Source organism: Macaca fascicularis, chromosome 12 (assembly GCF_037993035.2).
Source record: "Macaca fascicularis isolate 582-1 chromosome 12, T2T-MFA8v1.1".
In the NCBI taxonomy this organism is placed as follows: Eukaryota; Metazoa; Chordata; class Mammalia; order Primates; family Cercopithecidae; genus Macaca; species Macaca fascicularis.
Genome location: NC_088386.1, coordinates 74545712 through 74563255, shown reverse-complemented (window position 1 = coordinate 74563255; position 17544 = coordinate 74545712). Strand labels below are relative to the sequence as shown.

Sequence of the window (17544 nt, the reverse complement as noted above, 5' to 3'; positions counted from 1 at the left end):
TATAGTTTTATTTATTTATTTATTTATTTATTTATTTATTTATTTAATTTTTTGAGACAGAGTCTTGCTGTCTCACCCAGGCTGGAGTGCAGTGGTGTGATCTCAGCTCACTGCAACCTCCACTTCCTGGGCTCAAGCAATTCTCCTGCCTCAGCCTCCTGAGTAACTAGGATTACAGGTGCCCACCACCACACCTGGCTAATTTTTGTATTTTTAGTAGAGATGGAGTTTCATCATGTTGGCCAGGCTGGTCTCGAACTCCTGACCTCAAGTGACCTGCCCACCTCGGCCTCCCAAAGAGCTGGGATTACAGGCCTGAGCCACTGTGCCCGCCCCTTTCTATTGTTAAGTTGAAAGAGCTCTTTATATATTCTGGATACTAGATGCTTATCAGATACATAATTTGCAAACATTTTCTCCCATTCTAAGGATTTTCTTTTTACTTATTTGATAATGTCCTTTGTACACAAAAGTCTTAATTTTGATGAAGTCCAATTTATCTGTTTGTTGTTGTTGTTGCTTATGCTACTGGTGTCATATCTAAAAAACTATTGCCAAATTCAAGGTGATGAAAATTTACTTATAAAATTCTTCTAAAAATTTCTTAGTTTTAGCTTTTACATTGAGATCACTGATACATTTTGAGTTAATTTTTATATGGCATGTGAGGTAAGAATTCAATTTTATTCTTTTACATGTGAATATCTAGTTGTTCTAGCTCCACTAGCTTAAGAGACTATTCTTTCCTAATTGAATGGTCCTGGCATCATTGTTGAAAATCAATTGTCCATAGACATATAGGTATATTTCTGAACTCTCAATTCTAGGCCATTGCCCTATATGTCTATCCTTGTGTCAATACACTGTTTTTGATTACTGTTGCTTTGTAGTAAGTTTTGAAATTTAGAAGTGTGAGTCCTCCAAATTTGTTCTTTTTCAATATTGTTTTGATTATTATGATCCCCTTACAAGTCCATATAAATATGAAGATTATCTCTTTAATTTCTGTCAAAAAGCCTGTGAAATTTTTATATTGATTACATTGAATCTGTGGATTACTTTAGATAGTATTGCTTTTTAGCAACATTGTCTTCCAACTCATAAACATGGGTTCTCTTTTCATTTATTTAGGTCTTCTTCAATTTCTTTCAGTAATGATTTTTAGTTTTCAATGTACAAGTCTTTCACCTCCTTGGTTAAACGTATTCCTAGGTATTTGATTCTTTCCGATGCTCTTGTAAATGAAATTCTTGATTTCCTTTTTAGATTGTTCATTTCTTTATAAAGAAACACAACTGATTTTTGTGTGTGTTGATCTCATACTCTGTAACTTTGCTGAATTTATTAAGTAGCTTTAGCATCATTTCTTCTTTAAACATTTGGTAGAATTCACCAGTGTAGTCACCTGGGCCTAGTGCTTTCTTATTTGGAAGGTTGTTAATTATTGATTTAATTTTTTAATAGATATAGACTTGTTCAGATTACCTATTTTTTCTTGTGTGAGTTTTGGTAGATTGTGTCTTTCAAGGAATTTGTCCATTTCATCTCAGTTATCAAATTTATGGGCATAGAGCCACTTATAGTATTCCTTTTTATCTTTTTAATGTCCATGGGATCAGTAGTTGTGGCCCCTCTTTCATTTCCAATATTAGTAGTTTGTTTCTTTTCTCTTTCTTTCTTGATTAGCCTAAGTAGAGATTTATCAATTTTATTGATCTTTTTCTAGAACTCGTTTTTGCTTTCATTGATTTTCTCTGTTGTTTTCATTTCATTGATTCCTCCTCTAATTGTTATTATTTTCTTCTGTTTACTTAAGCTTTAATTTACTCTCTTTCTCTAGTTCCTATGGTGAAAACTCAGAATATTGATTTTAGGTCTTTTTTCATTTCATATATATGTATATATTCAATGCTATAAAATTTTCTTTAAGCACTACTATTGTGGCATCTTAAAAATTTTGATACATCGTATTTTCATTTTCTCATTTAGTTCAAAATACTTATATTTCCCTGAGACTTCTTTGACCCATGTGTTATTTAAAAGTGTATTGTTTAATATTAAAATATTGTGGTATTTTTGGTTATATTTCTGTTATTGATATGTAGTTTAATTCTTTTGTGGTCTGAGAGTACATTTGTATGATTTCTGTTTTTAAAAATTTGTTAAGGTATGTTTTATGGCCCAGGATATGGCCTATCTTGATGAATGTTCCATGTAAGCTTGAGAGGAAGTATGTTATGCATTGTTGGAGGAATTATTGTATAAATGGCAATTAGATCAAGTTGACTGATGGTGCTGTTCAGTTCATCTATATACTTAATAATTTTCAGTCTGCTGGATATAATGATTACTGATAGAAGGATGTTGAAGTCTCTATTATAGTATATTTATCTATTTTTCCATGCAGTTCTATTAATTTTTGCCTCATATATTTTGACTCTCTGTTGTTAGGCTCATGCACATTTAGAATTGTCGTGCCTTCTTGTAGATTGACTCCTGTATTATTATGTGACACCCATCTTAATCTCAAATAATATTCCTTGCTCTAAAATATTATCTGTCTAGAATTAACATAGCTACTCCATCTTTCTTTAGATTAGTGTTAGCATGGTACATCTTTCTCCATCCATTTACTTTATTTTCCACCCAGCTTTACTGAGTTATAATTGACAACTAAAAATTGTATACACCTAAGTTATACAATATGATGTTTTGAGGTATGTATATGTTGCAAAATAATTAACACATGTTAAATTAATTGAGTTAATTGACATATCACCTCACATTGTTACTCCACTTCATTTACTTTTAATGCACTTCTGCCTTTATATTTGGAGTAGGTTTCTTGTGGACAATATACAGTTGAGTCTTATTATTCTTATCCACTCTAATAGTCTCTGCTGAACCCAGGAGGGGTTGAGCAAGGGCATGTAAAAATATCTCAAAGCTTTTCTACCATTTTTAAGTCACCTTTTTCTTGCTTCAGCCTTTGTTTGGTGGCTGTAAATCTTTGACTACTTTCCAGAGTTCTAACAAAAATAAGACAGTTTTTGCTTGTGTTTTTGTTTGTTTGTTTGTTTGTTTCTGAGGCAGAGGCTCGCTCTGTCACCCAGGCTGCAGTGCAGTGGCACTATCTCAGCTCACTGCAAGCTCTGCCTCCCGGGTTCACGCCATTTTCCTGCCTCAGCGTCCCTAGTAGCTGGGACTACAGGCGCCCGCGCCACGCTCAGCTAATTTTTTTGCATTTTTAGTAGAGATGGGGTTTCACCATGTTAGTCAGGATGGTCTCGATCTCCTGACCTCGTGATCCGCCCACCTCAACCTCCCAGCGTTTTCTGATGTTTCTCTACAGGAATGGTCACTTGGAGCTATCTACTCTCCCATTTTTATTGACATCTGTCAGCTGTTTTAATATTTCATTGGCTTTTTAATTAATCAACTTAAAAATCAATTCTAATATTTTAATCTAAACTGCTAATTTCTGATTTTGTATTAAATCAGTTTATCCCCCTTAATTTGTTGTTTTATTTATTTTTTAAATAATTTAGAGCTAGATGTTGAGATAATTTGTTTTCTTTCTTTGTTTAAGTTGTCTAATACTATGTATTTAACCTGAGCATAAGGTTAGCTGTATATTTAAAGTTTTTAAATGTAGTAGCCTTATTATTATTTTTAAAAACAGTCTATAATTGTAGTTCTTATTCTCTGTTCATTTGATGTAAGACTGCTTATATTTACTTGAAATATTTCAGTGCCACAGATACAAAGGTTCATGAGTGTCCTTACTGTGGATTGCACTATTTATCATTATAAATGCCATTTTTAAGCATCAGTGATTTTAGTTTTGATTCTAATTTGTTCAATATTATAGTCCTGCTTTCTCTTGTCTGTCTTTGCCTGATATATCTCATCTCTTTATTTTCAAGAAGTATTTCTTTTTAGGGACACTCTAGGAAACACAAATTGGTTGAATTTTGCTGCCTTTTTTTCCTCAGTGTGATAGCGTTTGTCTTTTTGTTTAAAAAGTTAGCTCATCCACATTTTTTGTGTTAATTGATATTTAATTATGTACTTGTCATTATGTTTGTGTGTGTGTGTGCGTGTGTCCTTATGAACCTGCTCTTATTTCTTTTGTTTTCTTTGTTGTATTTTTCTTTATCACATTTTTAAGTTCCTTTTTATGTTGATATTTTAGAATTTATTCATACTATTTTAGTCTACTGTACTCTTTAAAAATTATGCCTTTATTTTGGTGCTAACTTCAAGAATTATATGGAACTTATTAAATCCTCCTATCCCTGAATGAGACAATTATGTAAGCACATGTTCTTTTTCATTTTTCGTATTTTGTTTAAACAGTAGATAATGTTGGTTATAGATATCTTAAATTTTAAATTATGACTATTCTGGTTTAAAAATCTACTCTTAATATTTACATTAAGCATCATGGTCATATTAACAACTAATGACAATTATTTGCAATAAACAGTAAGCTTTACTGGGCTTGTTTCTCACAACCTTTATTCTTGATCATTCTTCTAGGTGTGTTCTTATTACTTTTCTTATTTTTTTTGGAACTGTGAGATTAACATAATATTCTATACCCCTTGGGAATGTAGACATGTGTCTTTGACAGATGTCAGCAGTGTTTGGGCAATGTTTAAATGTGAATCCCTTTAGCCTGGCCATGCTTCCTGGCTCACCTCAATCCAATCGCTCCTTCCTTCCTATTTGATATACTTTCTTGTATAACAGTTTGTGTTTATAAATTATCTTTCCTAGACCACATACAATTTCTAATATCCAAGTGTTTAAAATGTGATCCTGTGTTCTTACATTGAGTTAACATCCTGCCTTATGCCTTTTCTTTTGTACTTAGGCTTTGGAAGATCGGGTATGGGAACTCTTGCAGGAAGCAGACAAGACAGCTGAAGAGAACAAGGATCAGAGTCAGGTCTATGACGCCATGGCCGAGACTCTGGGTGAAGCATGGGCAGCCCTGGTGTCCATGCTTGAAAGAAGAATGGAGCTCCTTAGGTTGACTTCTGAATTTTTTGAAAATGCCTTGGAGGTTTGTGCTTTAAAAAACTTCTCCCTTCCCCACATCAGAGCAAATTAATAGCACTCCTGAAAATGTTTGTTTTTCCACAAATAGACATTGCAAGCAGTTAAAAAAATGGCAGAATAACCAAGACATACATAGACAATATATTTATTTTTTGATTGTCAATAAATAAAATTATTACTATTTTAAGAGTAGGTCTTCAAACAAAAACAAAGTACAGTTAAGTAACTAAAATTTGGTAAAATATTAAGTAATAATGGGAATGCTCATAAGTCATTATGATTATTTCCCTCTATAGAAGGTAGTAATACAATTACTAAATCAAACAATTACCCTGATTGTAGGATTACTAAGAAATGCTGGTCTAGAGTGTTGTTCTTGGCTAAAAGTTGGAGAATAAAATTTCCTTTTGCTGCCTATGTTTTAAAAAGGTAATTATAGAATATTCCATAGGATATTTGATTCATAAATATAGCATTTTCTGAGTACTTTCCTAAGGCGTATAGTTGATTTTCCATAGTTTGAACACCTAACAATACAAGAGAAGGAAAAAGTCCTTCTGGACCTAAGAAGGTCATGTCTCCATGTGAGTTTTCTCGAATTCTACAATTTTTTGAGGTTTCTCATTTCAAAATGTGAGTTTCAAAGAACATTATCAAAAGAGGTATTATATTTGGTATAAGACAGTTATTGGAAATTTCACTTTTAACTTCTCTGTCAAGTGGCAGCCCATTCATTTTGATGTGAGAGCACTGCTTCATTATGATAAAGCACTAGCTTTGAAAAATATGACATTTCTAAACTAAAAATTCAGTGCTTAAATCCAAAATAATGAAGGAAAGAAGATTAGTAATGGAACCTAAAAATTGGAGTAGGCAATCTCATGCATCATGAACTTGTTTAAAAGCAAAAGGGAGGAATAAAAACCTTATTATAACTTTCAAGGCTTGTTTTTCACAGTTTGAACACTGAAGTTTAACTCATTTCAGAGACCATCTTGGAAGAAGTTTCATACACAATCTTTCTTCCCTGAAAATAAATAAAACAGCTGAAATATACCTACAGACGCCAAATTATGGATATATCTGACTCATTCTATCTTAGTAAGTAGGGTACATGTGTCAACTGTCCTTGAAACTCATCTGTTTTGAGTCCAGGAAATTTTCTTCTTTTTCTAGCGTTAGAGCAATATTTGTTTCTCATTGTGCTTTAGTGTTAATGCTAGCTTATCTTCTCCATGATGAGTAAATTGCTTTCCGATATAACATGAAGTAAAAGGAAATAGCAGGCCAAACCATGATTCAACCCAACACTGTTATTCTTACACTTGCATGAGCTTTTATTGCTTCTAGTGAAAAGACTAATTATTACTTGTATTATCCCATTTCCAATTTTGTGAATCACTTCATATTAAACTGAAGACAAACTGCTATATAATCCTTATGCCCCCTTTGTATGCCAAAGCCATTTCTTTAGTGATAAAAGAGAGTGGAGAAAGGAAAATACCGATAAAAGTAAACAGAACTTTAGGGAAGCTTTTTTCTGAGTAAAGCATTGTTTGCTTATTGGTTTATTTTTAATTTGATAACAAACTGAAATATAAATATAAGTTAAACAGTGACCCTGGAACTTTTTGTAATGTTCTGCAGGTAACAAACAAACCACCTACTAGGATTTTTTTTCTTTTTGAAGATTCTCTTTAAATAATATTTTAAAAATCAGTTATTAGAAATTGAGTGAATTAGAGATGTAAATGATGTGGATATTGACTCCCTTATTGAATTATGTGCATGCAGAAGTTTTTGAGAAATTAAAAATTAATAATGATTGCATGGTTGATCATTATTACAAGATTATTTCAGGCTCATTCACAGACATAACTATCAGTTGGGTTATTCTCACCTCAAACACTGTGCTATAATTTAGAAACACCGCCCCTGAGTGGCAGCAGCAGATGTCCATCAGGTTGTTCTGATAGGATAACAGAGGCCTGCCTTGCATTTCCAAAACATGTCCCATGCTCTTCAGTCTCTCTCTCGTCATTCCATTTCATTTATAATTGGATTTCATATGGCTGTTGTAATAAACTACAGTCGATTGTGTTAATCAAATAGTTACATTAAAATATTAAGAATCCCCAGATTCAAAGATGATAGTTTGGAGAAGACTTGAAACAGAAGATAAGTAACATCGCAAGCTTCTGTGTCTTTTACACTGATACTTGTCCTTAATTAGTTTATCCTAAACCTAATCCAAAGGTGAATATATTGAAATGCTCATATAAATTGTGATAATTACTATTGAATCTTAGTGCTAAAACAAGCCAGCTATTTGTCTACCACTATAGATATACTGTGACAGGATAACCAAATGCATTTTGCCGTCTTCTAAAATTTATTTCTAAGATGATTTTCCTGAGCATTTTAACATCACATTAATTATCTCTCTCGATTTCCCACTGCCTCTATGGAGAAAAAGAAAAAGAGAGACCAGTCATGTTCCTCACCATTTAGAGTGTGAAATTGCTATGCATTTTCCTTGAAAGAGAGGATAAATTTCTCACTTGTCATTCTCGCTCCATCTAATCTCATTTTATTTATAGATGTAATGCATATAAATTATTGATAAAAATGCAAACAGAATTACAAATTATAGATTCAAATATTAAAATTTTACCTCCTCTTGCTCATCCTTAATTTCATTTCTTCTCATTAAGTCACCATTTGGTGTGTATTTTTTCAGACCGCTTTCTATACAAATATATATATATAGGATTAGATATGGATTAGACTATGTATTATTTGGAAACTTGCATATTTCACTGCTAAGTTCAATTATAGAGGGAAAAAATAACTATACTTCAACTTTCTCTCTAAGTGAGTTCTTAAGCTACATTTACTTGCAAATGTGTAGATTACTTTCTAGTTAACCTCTTCCTGGTTTCCCTTAGCTAACTATCTGCTTATTCTTAATTAAGTGCCTTAGAATGTTGAAAGTGACTGTATACATAGGACATTATAATTTTGTTTGAAAAATTTGATAGGCATTTGGACAGGAAACAGGTTGGTTTATTTCAGCATACAAAATTAGGTATGAAAGGAGAAGAAAGTTCTTACCAATGACACTTTGTAAATTGACCACATGCAAACACACACCCTCACACAAACACCGTAAGCCAACACACACTCACACAAACACATACGAACATATACCCTGCACAAACACACATCCTCAGTTGGGCTACTAATTTATGAAAAACATCTACAGGTAACTAACAATGGCACATTAATTTTTATACAAATGTCTTTCCTCTGTATTTCTATTGTAGTTTGCTATTAAAATAGACCAAGCTGAAGATTTCCTCCAGAATACTCATGAGTTTGAGAATGCTGAGTCCTTAAAATCACTTCTTCAGCTTCATGAACATCATACTAAAGGCAAGAAATACGTTTATTTCTCGCAGAAGTGTTTAGAGGTTTTAAAAGATGTTAATGTGAGAATGCTTATGTATGACAGTGTATTTGAAATTTATCTATTTATGTATACCTCAGCTTGTTCTAAGAAAAGTTAAATAAAGCTTCATTTTTAGTCATCTTCTGAAAGAAAGAAGTAGTTGTAGATATGCTGAGAGGACGGCAGAGGACATGCCTCCAGGAGATTCTGTTATTTGGTCTGCTAGAGTTTAGCTCCTGAGGACAGAGGCCATTTCTTCCTTGTTCATCCTTTTGCCCTTAGCATCTAGCAAGGTTCCTGGCCACATGGTAGATCCTCAAGAAATGTTCTTAGTTGAATAAATCATTGAATTCAGTGAATATTCCTTCTAAGGGTCAATCAATGAAGGTCATTCTTTAAAAAGCAGGTCTGGATCAGCAAAATTCCTCTTTCACTATTGCAGTTAAAAAATGGAACAGTGAATTTTTCCAGATGAAAATCTAATAAGACACTCTACAAAAAGATTTTCAATTCCCTTTGAACAACTAGAAAGACAGTCTAGTTGTTAACCAACAATTTGTATGCCAAGGCTTTCTACAAGAATTTGGTGTGGGCCAGGAGTGGAGTAGGGAACGCATTTGTAGAAAAGTAGTAGTTAACCTGTCATCTTTTGCTGTGGAAAGAGGTTAGATAAATAGATAGAAACAACCATTTCCTTTCTGCCTAATATGTCTTCTAGTTTTACTGCCAAATAGAACAGGGGCTGGATGGAAAGACTTCCTGAATTCATTTGTCACAGTTCTAACTTGACTTCCAGCTCCACCAGCCTGTCATTCTGGACTTTAAAAAACCAAAAGGTGTTTTAAAGTCACAAATAGATTGAGTGTTTATATTACCCTTCAAAAGACTCTAGACAATAGATCATTATGATAAATTACTTATCACAACTTTCTAAAACTCAAAGATTAATGGACTCAATCTTTTCTATGTAAGATTAAAGGACTTAATCTTTCCTATGTAAATTCTTATGAGATCCTACCAAATATGTATATATAATTTCCACTGATTATTGTTCTATAGGACCTATCACTAATAGGGATTATAAAAAGCATCAAAAGCTTGTGCTTTAAAGCAACAGTTGTCTATTATTATACAGCAGTAGTAATCTAGCTAGGTCCAAAGGAAATGAGTAGAATCACGTGGAATTCCTGCTAGGAGACTAGAAGGTAACAGATGGGTTCTGTGGTCTCAGTTCACTCTTCTTTCAACCAACATGATCATCACACAGCAGTTTTACCTCCAGAAACCTGACAGTGACAGATGCTATTGTTGAAGAGTTTCAATACTGAAGCAATCGAATGAAAGCATTCTCCGGAGGGACGGGGGGCTTGTAGAAGTAGGGGCTTTTCCATAAATATTTGGCAATGGAGCTAGCAGGGGAATGTAGCCTTAATGCTGTTTTGTTGTTGCTACTGCTGTTGGCTCCTTCAGAGTTCCTAGGATCTGTGGCACCGTGGGCCAGTTTACATCAGGGACGTGCTGCTTTGTTTGCACTTCTCTGGCATCCAGCTGACAGTGAAACTGATGTCTTGCTTTTCGGGGGTACAGCCTTCGAGAGTCCACTGGGTCTCCTTAGTCCGAGGAGATGGATAAAAATGCTAGTGGAAGACAGGAAACATAGTTTATTTTTGTGATGAAAAAATATTCTTCCATCTTGATGACATATTTATTGTGAGAGTTTGTGCCCTTCTGTGTGATACTTGAAGCACAGAGATGACAGAAAACTCTGGTCAGGACACTTCTTCCCAGTTCATATGCCCAGTGGTGGCTTCAAGGGCTTTTGTTTTCATAAAACAAAAAAATGAGAGTTGATGCAATTTATTAACCAACTACTTCTGTGGGATATGATTAAGATTAGTGGATTTGAAATGCTTATTAAAGGGTGAAATTCTGATTTTTTAGTTAAGGGCTTCATATCTATTATCTTTAAATTTAAGCAATAAAATATGTCTGTAAGTGCAGCTAGCCATTCTAGTAAGTTTCTGAGATGTTGATCGGTTGAGTAGTATAAAACATGAGTGTCAGGGTGACAAAAGCTGGAAAAACTGTAATCAAACTTACCCCTAATAGTCACTTTATTTCAATTAGCTTCACCTATGCTTTCTCCTTATTCAGCAATGCTAAGGTTCTCTACTATGTAAGAAATATATTCTTTAACACTATGGGAGTCAGAACCAGGATTAATGGGTTGAAGTTTCTGCCCCCTGGAATGTTTCAGAATAAGTTGGTTCCCTCTACTACATAACAATCCTTGAAATAGAGGGAATAATATACCTTTTTCCAGTCTTCTCTCCTTGGGGTTAAAATTAACCTAGTTAAAGTCTTCCAGCAAATATGGTTTCCAGATTACTTACTGGCCTAGTTGCCCTCAATCAAAGAACACATAATTAAATACTGTTTTCTGAACCCATAACCTGGTGAGAAATCCAGGGCCACGTGTCAGGGGAGTACATGGCCCTTTTCCTCAGGAAGCCTGCAGTTTATCAGGACATGTGCATATTCCTTGGTAACTCCCTCTGTACTTCCTATGGGTACTTCAGTACATCACCTCACACACTGTGTAGTAATGATTTGTTTTCTTATTTATCTTCATCATCAGGTTGTGAGACCCTAGATCTCTGAAGCTGAGAATAGTGTGCAACCTGAAGTATATTCGTTCAGTGTTATTTGTGTATAATTCCAATGTATGACATGGCAGAATGATACAAAAGCGAGCAACACACAAGGTGCCATAGGGACATTAAGGAGAAGAAAATTTACTCTAAGCTCCAAAGAATGACAACTGCACCCTCCAGTTTTCTAAGGGTCTTCTTAAAATGAATGTAAGAACTGAGAAGCTGCATCACAGGAAGGGTCATATTACTTCTTTTTTCTTCTTGGATGTTGTATATATCTTATTTTAAAATTTATTTTTACTTAGTTTTTTTATTATACTTTAAGTTCTGGGGTACATGTTCAGAATGTGCAGTTTTGTTACGTAAGTATATGCTTGCCATGGTGGTTTGCTGCACCCATCAACCCGTCACTTACATTAGGTATTTCTCCTAGTGTTATCCCTCCTCTAACTCCCGCCCCCAGACAGGCCCCACTGTGTGATGTTTCCCTCCCTGTGTCCATGTGTTCTCATTGTTCAACTCCCACTTATGAGTGAGAACATGTGGTGTTTGGTTTTCTGTTCTTGTGATAGTTTGCTGAGAATGATGGTTTCCAGCTTCGTCCATGTCCCTGCAAAGGACATGAACTCATCTTTTTTTATGGCTGCATAGTATTCCATGGTGTGTGTATATGTGCCACATTTTCTTTATCCAGTTCATTATTGATGGACATTTGGGTTGGTTCCAAGTCTTTGCTATTGTGAATAGTACTGCAGTAAACATACATGTGTATATGTCTTTATAGTAGAATGATTTATAATCCTTTGGGTATATACCCAGTAATGGGATTGCTGGGTCAAATGGTATTTCTAGTTCTAGATCCTTGAGGATTCACCACACTGTCATCCACAATGGTTGAACTAATTTACACTCCCACCAACAGTGTTAAAGCATCCCTATTTCTCCACATTCTCTCTAGTATCTGTTGTTTCCTAACTTTTTGATGATTGCCATTCTAACTGGCATGAGATGGTATCTCATTGTGGTTTTGATTTGCATTTCTCTAATGAACAGTGATGATGAGCATTTTTTCATATGTTTGTTGGCTGCATAAATGTCTTCTTTTGAGAAGTATATGTTCATATCCTTTGCCCACTTTTTGATGGGGTGGTTTTTTTCTTTTAAATTCGTTTTTTTGTTTGTTTGTTTGTTTGTTTTTTGGTGGAGTCTCGCTTTGCCACCCAGGCTGGAGTGCAGTGGCGCAATCTCAGCTCACTGCAACCTCCGCCTCCCTGGTTCAAGTGATTCTTCTGTCTCAGCCTCCCGAGTAGCTGGGACTTCAGGCGTGTGCCACCAAGCCCAGCTAATTTTTGTATTTTTAGTAGAGACAGGGTTTCACCATATTGGCCAGGCTGGTCTCAAACTCCTGACCTCGTGATCCACCCGCCTTGGCCTCCCAAAGTGCTGGGATTACAGGCATGAGCCACCGTGCCCATAATTTTTCTTGTAAATTTGTTTAAATTCTCTGTAGATTCTGGATATTAGCCCTTTGTCAGATGGATAAATTGCAAACATTTTCTCCCATTCTGTAGGTTGCCTGTTCACTCTGATGATAGTTTCTTTTGCTGTTCAGAAGTTCTTTAGTTTAATTAGATCCCATTTGTGTATTTTGGTTGTTGTTGCCATTGCTTTTGGTGTTTCAGACATGAAGTCTTTGCCCATGCCTGCCTTGAATGGTATTGCCCAGGTTTTCTTCTAGGATTTTTATGGTCCTAGATCTTACGTTTAAGTCTTTGATTCATCTTGAGTTGATTTTCATATAAGATGTAAGGAAGGGGTCCAGTTTCTGTTTTCCATATATGGCTAGCAGGTTTCCCAACACCATTTATTAAATAGGTAATATTTTCCCCATCGCTTGTTTGTGTCAGGTTTGTCAAAGATCAGTTGGTTGTAGACGTGTGGTGTTATTTCTGAGGCCTCTGTTCTGTTTCATTGGTCTATATCTCTGTTTTGGTACCAGTGCCATGCTGTTTTGGTTACTGAGGCCTTGTAGTATAGTTTGAAGTCAGGTAGTGGGATGCCTCCAGCTTTGTTCTTCTTGTCCAGGATTGTCTTGGCTATGTGGGCTCTTTTTTTGTTCCATTTGAACTTTAAAGTAGTTTTTCCAATTCTGTGAAGAAAGTCAGTGGTAGCTTGATGGGGATAGCATTGAATCTATAAATTACTTTGGGTAGTATAGCCATTTTCACGATATTGATTCATCCTATCCATGAGCATGGGATGTTTTTCCACTTGTTTGTGTCCTCTCTTATTTCCTTGAGCAGTGGTTGGTAATTTTCCCTGAAGAGGTCCCTCACATCCCTTATAAGTTGGATTCCTAGGTATTTTATTCTCTTTGTAGCAGTTGTGAATGGGAGTTCACTCATGACTTGGCTCTCTGTTTGTCTGTTATTGGTGTATAAGAATGCTTGTGATTTTTGCACATGGATTTTGTATTCTGAGACTTTGCTGAAGTTGCATATCAGCGTAACGAGATTTTGGGCTGAGACGATAGAGTTTTCTAAATATACAATCATGTAATCTGCAAACAGAGACAATTTGACTTCTTCTCTTCCTATTTGAATACCATTTATTTCTTTCTCTTGCCTGACTGCCCTGGCCAGAACTTCCAATACTATGTTGAATAGGAGTGTTGAGACAGGGCATCTTTGTCTTGTGCCAGTTTTCAAAGGAAATGCTTCCAATTTTTGCCCATTCAGTTTGATATTGGCTGTGGGTTTGTCATAAATAGCTCTTATTATTTTGAGATACATTCCATCGATACCTAGTTTATTAAGGATTTTTAGCATGAAGAGGTGTTGAATTTTATTGAAAGCCTTTTCTGCATCTATTGAGATTATCATGTGGTTTTTGTCATTGGTTCTGTTTATGTGATGCATTATGTTTATTGATTTGCATATGTTGAATCAGCCTTGCATCCCAGGGATGAAGCTGACTTGATCGTGGTGGATAAGCTTTTTGATGTGCTGCTGAATTAGGTTCACCAGTATTTTATTGAGGATTTTCGCATCGATGTTCATCAGGGATATTGGCCCAAAATTGTCTTTTTTTGTTGTGTCTCTGCAGGCTTTGGTATCAGGATGATGCTGGCCTCATAAAATGAGTTGGGGAGGATTCTCCCTTTTTCTATTGTTTGGAATAGTTTCAGAAGGAATGGTACCAGCTCCTCTTTGTACCTCTAGTAGAATTCAGCTGTGAATCCGTCTGATCCTGGACTTTTTTTTTTGGTTGGTAGGCTATTAATTACTGCCTCAATTTCAAAACTTGTTATTGGTTTATTCAGGAATTCGACTTCTTCCTGGTTTAGACTTGGGGGAGTGTATGTGTCCAGGAATTTATCCAATTCTTCTAGATTTTCTAGTTTATTTGCATAGAGGTGTTTATAGTATTCTCTGATGGTACTTTGTATTTCTGTGGGATCGGTGATGATATCCCCTATATCATTTTTTATTGTGTCTATTTGATTCTTCTCTCTTCTTAACCAGTCTGGCTAGCAGTCCGTTTTGTTGATCTTTTCAAAAAACCAGCTCCTGGATTCAGTGATTTTTTGGATTTTTTGCATTTCTATCTCCTTCAGTTCTGCTCTGATCTTAGTTATTTCTTGTCTTCTGCTAGATTTTGAATTTGTTTGCGGTTGCTTCTTTGGTTCTTTTAATTGTGATGTTAGGTTGTCAATTTCAGATCTTTCCTGCTTTCTTTTGTAGGCATTTAGTGCTATAAATTTCCCTCTACACACATCTTTAAATGTCCCAGAGATTCTGGTACACTGTGTTTTCATTCTCATTGGTTTCAAAGAACATCTTTATTTTTGCCTTCATTTCCTTATTTACCCAGTAGTCGTTCAGGAGCATGTTGTTCAGTTTCCATGTACTTGTGCAGTTTTGAGTGAGTTTCTTAATCCTGAGCTCTAATTTGATTGCACTGTGTTCTGAGAGACTGTTACGATTTCCATTCTTTTGCATTTGCTCTGGAGTATTTTACTTCCAATTATGTGGTCAATTTTAGAATAATTGTGATGAGGTGCTGAGAAAAATGTATATTCTGTTGAATTGGGGTGCAGAGTTCTGTAGACGTCTATTAGGTCTGCTTGTTCCAGAGCTGAGTTCAAGTCCTGAGTATCTTTGTTAATTTTCTGTCTCGTTGATCTGTCTAATATTGACAGTGGGGTGTTAAAGTGTCCCAGTATTATTGTGTGGGAGTCTAAGTCTTTTTGTAGGTCTCTAAGAACTTGCTTTATGAATCTGGGTGCTCCTGTATTGGGTGCATGTATATTTAGGATAGTTAGCTCTTCTTGCTGCATTGATCACTTTCCCATTATGTAATGCTCTTCTTTGTCTCTTTTGATCTTTGTTAGTTTAAAGTCTGTTTTATGAGATTAGGATTGCAACTCCCACTTTTTTTTTACTTTCCATTTGCTTGGTAAATATTCCACCACCCTTTTATTTTGAGCCTATGTGTGTCTTTGCACATAAGATGGGTTTCCTGAATACAGCACTCTAATGGGTCTTGACTCTATCCAATTTGCCAGTCTGTGTCTTTTAATTGGTCCAGTTAGCCCATTTACATTTAAGGTTAATATTGTTATGTGTGAATTTGATCCTGTCATTATGATGTTAGCTGGTTGTTTTGCCTGTTAGTTGATGCAGTTTCTTCATAGTGTCAATGTTCTTTACAATTTATTATGGTTTTGCAGTGGCTGGTGTGAGTTGTTCCTTTCCATGTTTAGTGCTTCCTTCAGGAGCTTTTGTAAGGCAGGCCTGGTGGTGACAAAATCTCTCAGCATTTCCTTGTCTATAAAGGATTTTATTCCTCCTTCACTTAGGAAGCTTAGTGTGGCTGGATATGAAATTCTGGGCTGAAAATTCTTTTCTTTAAGAATGTTGAATATTGGCCCCCACTGTCTTCCGGCTTGCAGGGTTTCTGCCGAGAGATCCGCTTTTAGTCTTTGTGTGTAACCCGACCTTTCTCTCTGGCTGCCCTTAACATTTTTTCCTTCATTTCAACCTTGCTATATCTGACGATTGTGTGTCTTGGAATTGCTCTTCTTGAGGAATATCTTTGTGGTGGTCTCTGTATTTCCTGAATTTGAACGTTGGCCTGCCTTGCTAGGTTGGGGAAGTTTTCCTGGATAATATCCTGAAGAGTGTTTTCCAACTTGGTTCCATTCTCCTCATCACTTTCAGGTACACCAATTGAACATAGATTTGGTCTTTTCACATAGTCCCATATTTCTTGGAGGCTTTTCTTGTTCCTTTTTATTCTTTTTTCTCTAATCTTGTCTTCTCTCTTTATTTCATTAATTTGATCTTCAATCACTGATATCTTTTCTTCTGCTTGATCGATTCAGCTATTGAAACTTGTGCATGCTTCACAAAGTTCTCGTGCTGTGTTTTTCAGCTCCATGAGGTCATTTATGTTCTTCTCTGCACTGGTTATTCTAGTTAGAAATTCGTCTAACCTTTTTTTCAAGCTTCTTAGCTTCCTTGCATTCGGTTAGAACATGCTCCTTTAGCTCGGAGGAGTTTGTTATTACCCACCTTCTGAAGCCTACTTCTGTCAATTCGTCAAATTCATTCTCCATCCAGTTTTGTTCCCTTGCTTGTGAGGAGTTTTGATCCTTTGGAGGAGAAGAAGCGTTTGGGTTTTGGAATTTTCAGCCTTTTTGCACTGGTTTCTCCCCATCTTTACGAATTTATCTACCTTTGGCCTTTGATGTTGGTGATCTTTGGATGAGGTCTTTGAGTGGATGTGCTATTCCTTTCTGTTTGTTAGATTTCCTTCTGACAGTCAGGTCCCTCTGCTGCTGGTCTGCTGGAGTTTGCTGGAGGTCCATTCCTGACCCTGTGTGCCTGGGTATCACCAGTGGAGGCTGCGGAACAGCAAAGATTGCCACCTGATCTTTCCTCTGGAAGCTTCGTCCCAGAGGGGCACCTGCTAGATGCCAGTCAGAGCTCTCCTGTATGAGGTATCTGTCAGCCCCTACTGGGAGGTGTCTGCCAGTCAGGATACACAGGGGTCAGGGACCCACTTGAGGAGACAGTGTGACCCTTAGCAGAGTTTGAATGCTATGCTGGGAGGTTCACTACTCTTCAGATCTGTCAGGCAGGGATGTTCAAGTCTGCTGAAACTTTACCCATAGTTACCCCTTTCCCCAGGTGCTCTGTCCCAGGGAGATGGGAGTTTTATCTCTAAGTCCTTGATGGGAGCTGCTGCCTTTTTTTCAGAAATGCCCTGCTCAGAGAAGAGAAATCTGGCAGTCTGGCCACAGCAGCCTTGCTGAGCTGCAGTGGGCTCCCCCCAGTTTGAAATTCTCAGTGGCTTTGTTTACACTGT

General features: G+C 36.1%; 1 protein-coding gene and 1 long non-coding RNA gene across 3 annotated transcripts in view; one reads left to right on the top strand and one right to left on the bottom strand.

Moving 5' to 3' along the window:
• Positions 1–17544, top strand: part of CCDC141 (coiled-coil domain containing 141) — a 210274-nt gene that overhangs the window by 59946 nt on the left and 132784 nt on the right. The window contains exons 3-4 of one of the 2 annotated variants that reach the window (XM_015432436.4): positions 4880–5071; positions 8394–8502. In XM_015432436.4, coding sequence (XP_015287922.3) covers positions 4880–5071; positions 8394–8502 — 301 coding nt within the window. The remainder of the gene's footprint in view (positions 1–4879; positions 5072–8393; positions 8503–17544) is intronic. The other variant, XM_074009537.1, reaches the window with a different exon arrangement.
• Positions 8112–17544, bottom strand: part of LOC107126920 (uncharacterized) — a 195756-nt gene continuing 186323 nt past the window's right edge. The window contains exon 9 of the long non-coding RNA XR_010580219.2: positions 8112–10155. This is a non-coding gene — a long non-coding RNA (uncharacterized lncRNA). The remainder of the gene's footprint in view (positions 10156–17544) is intronic.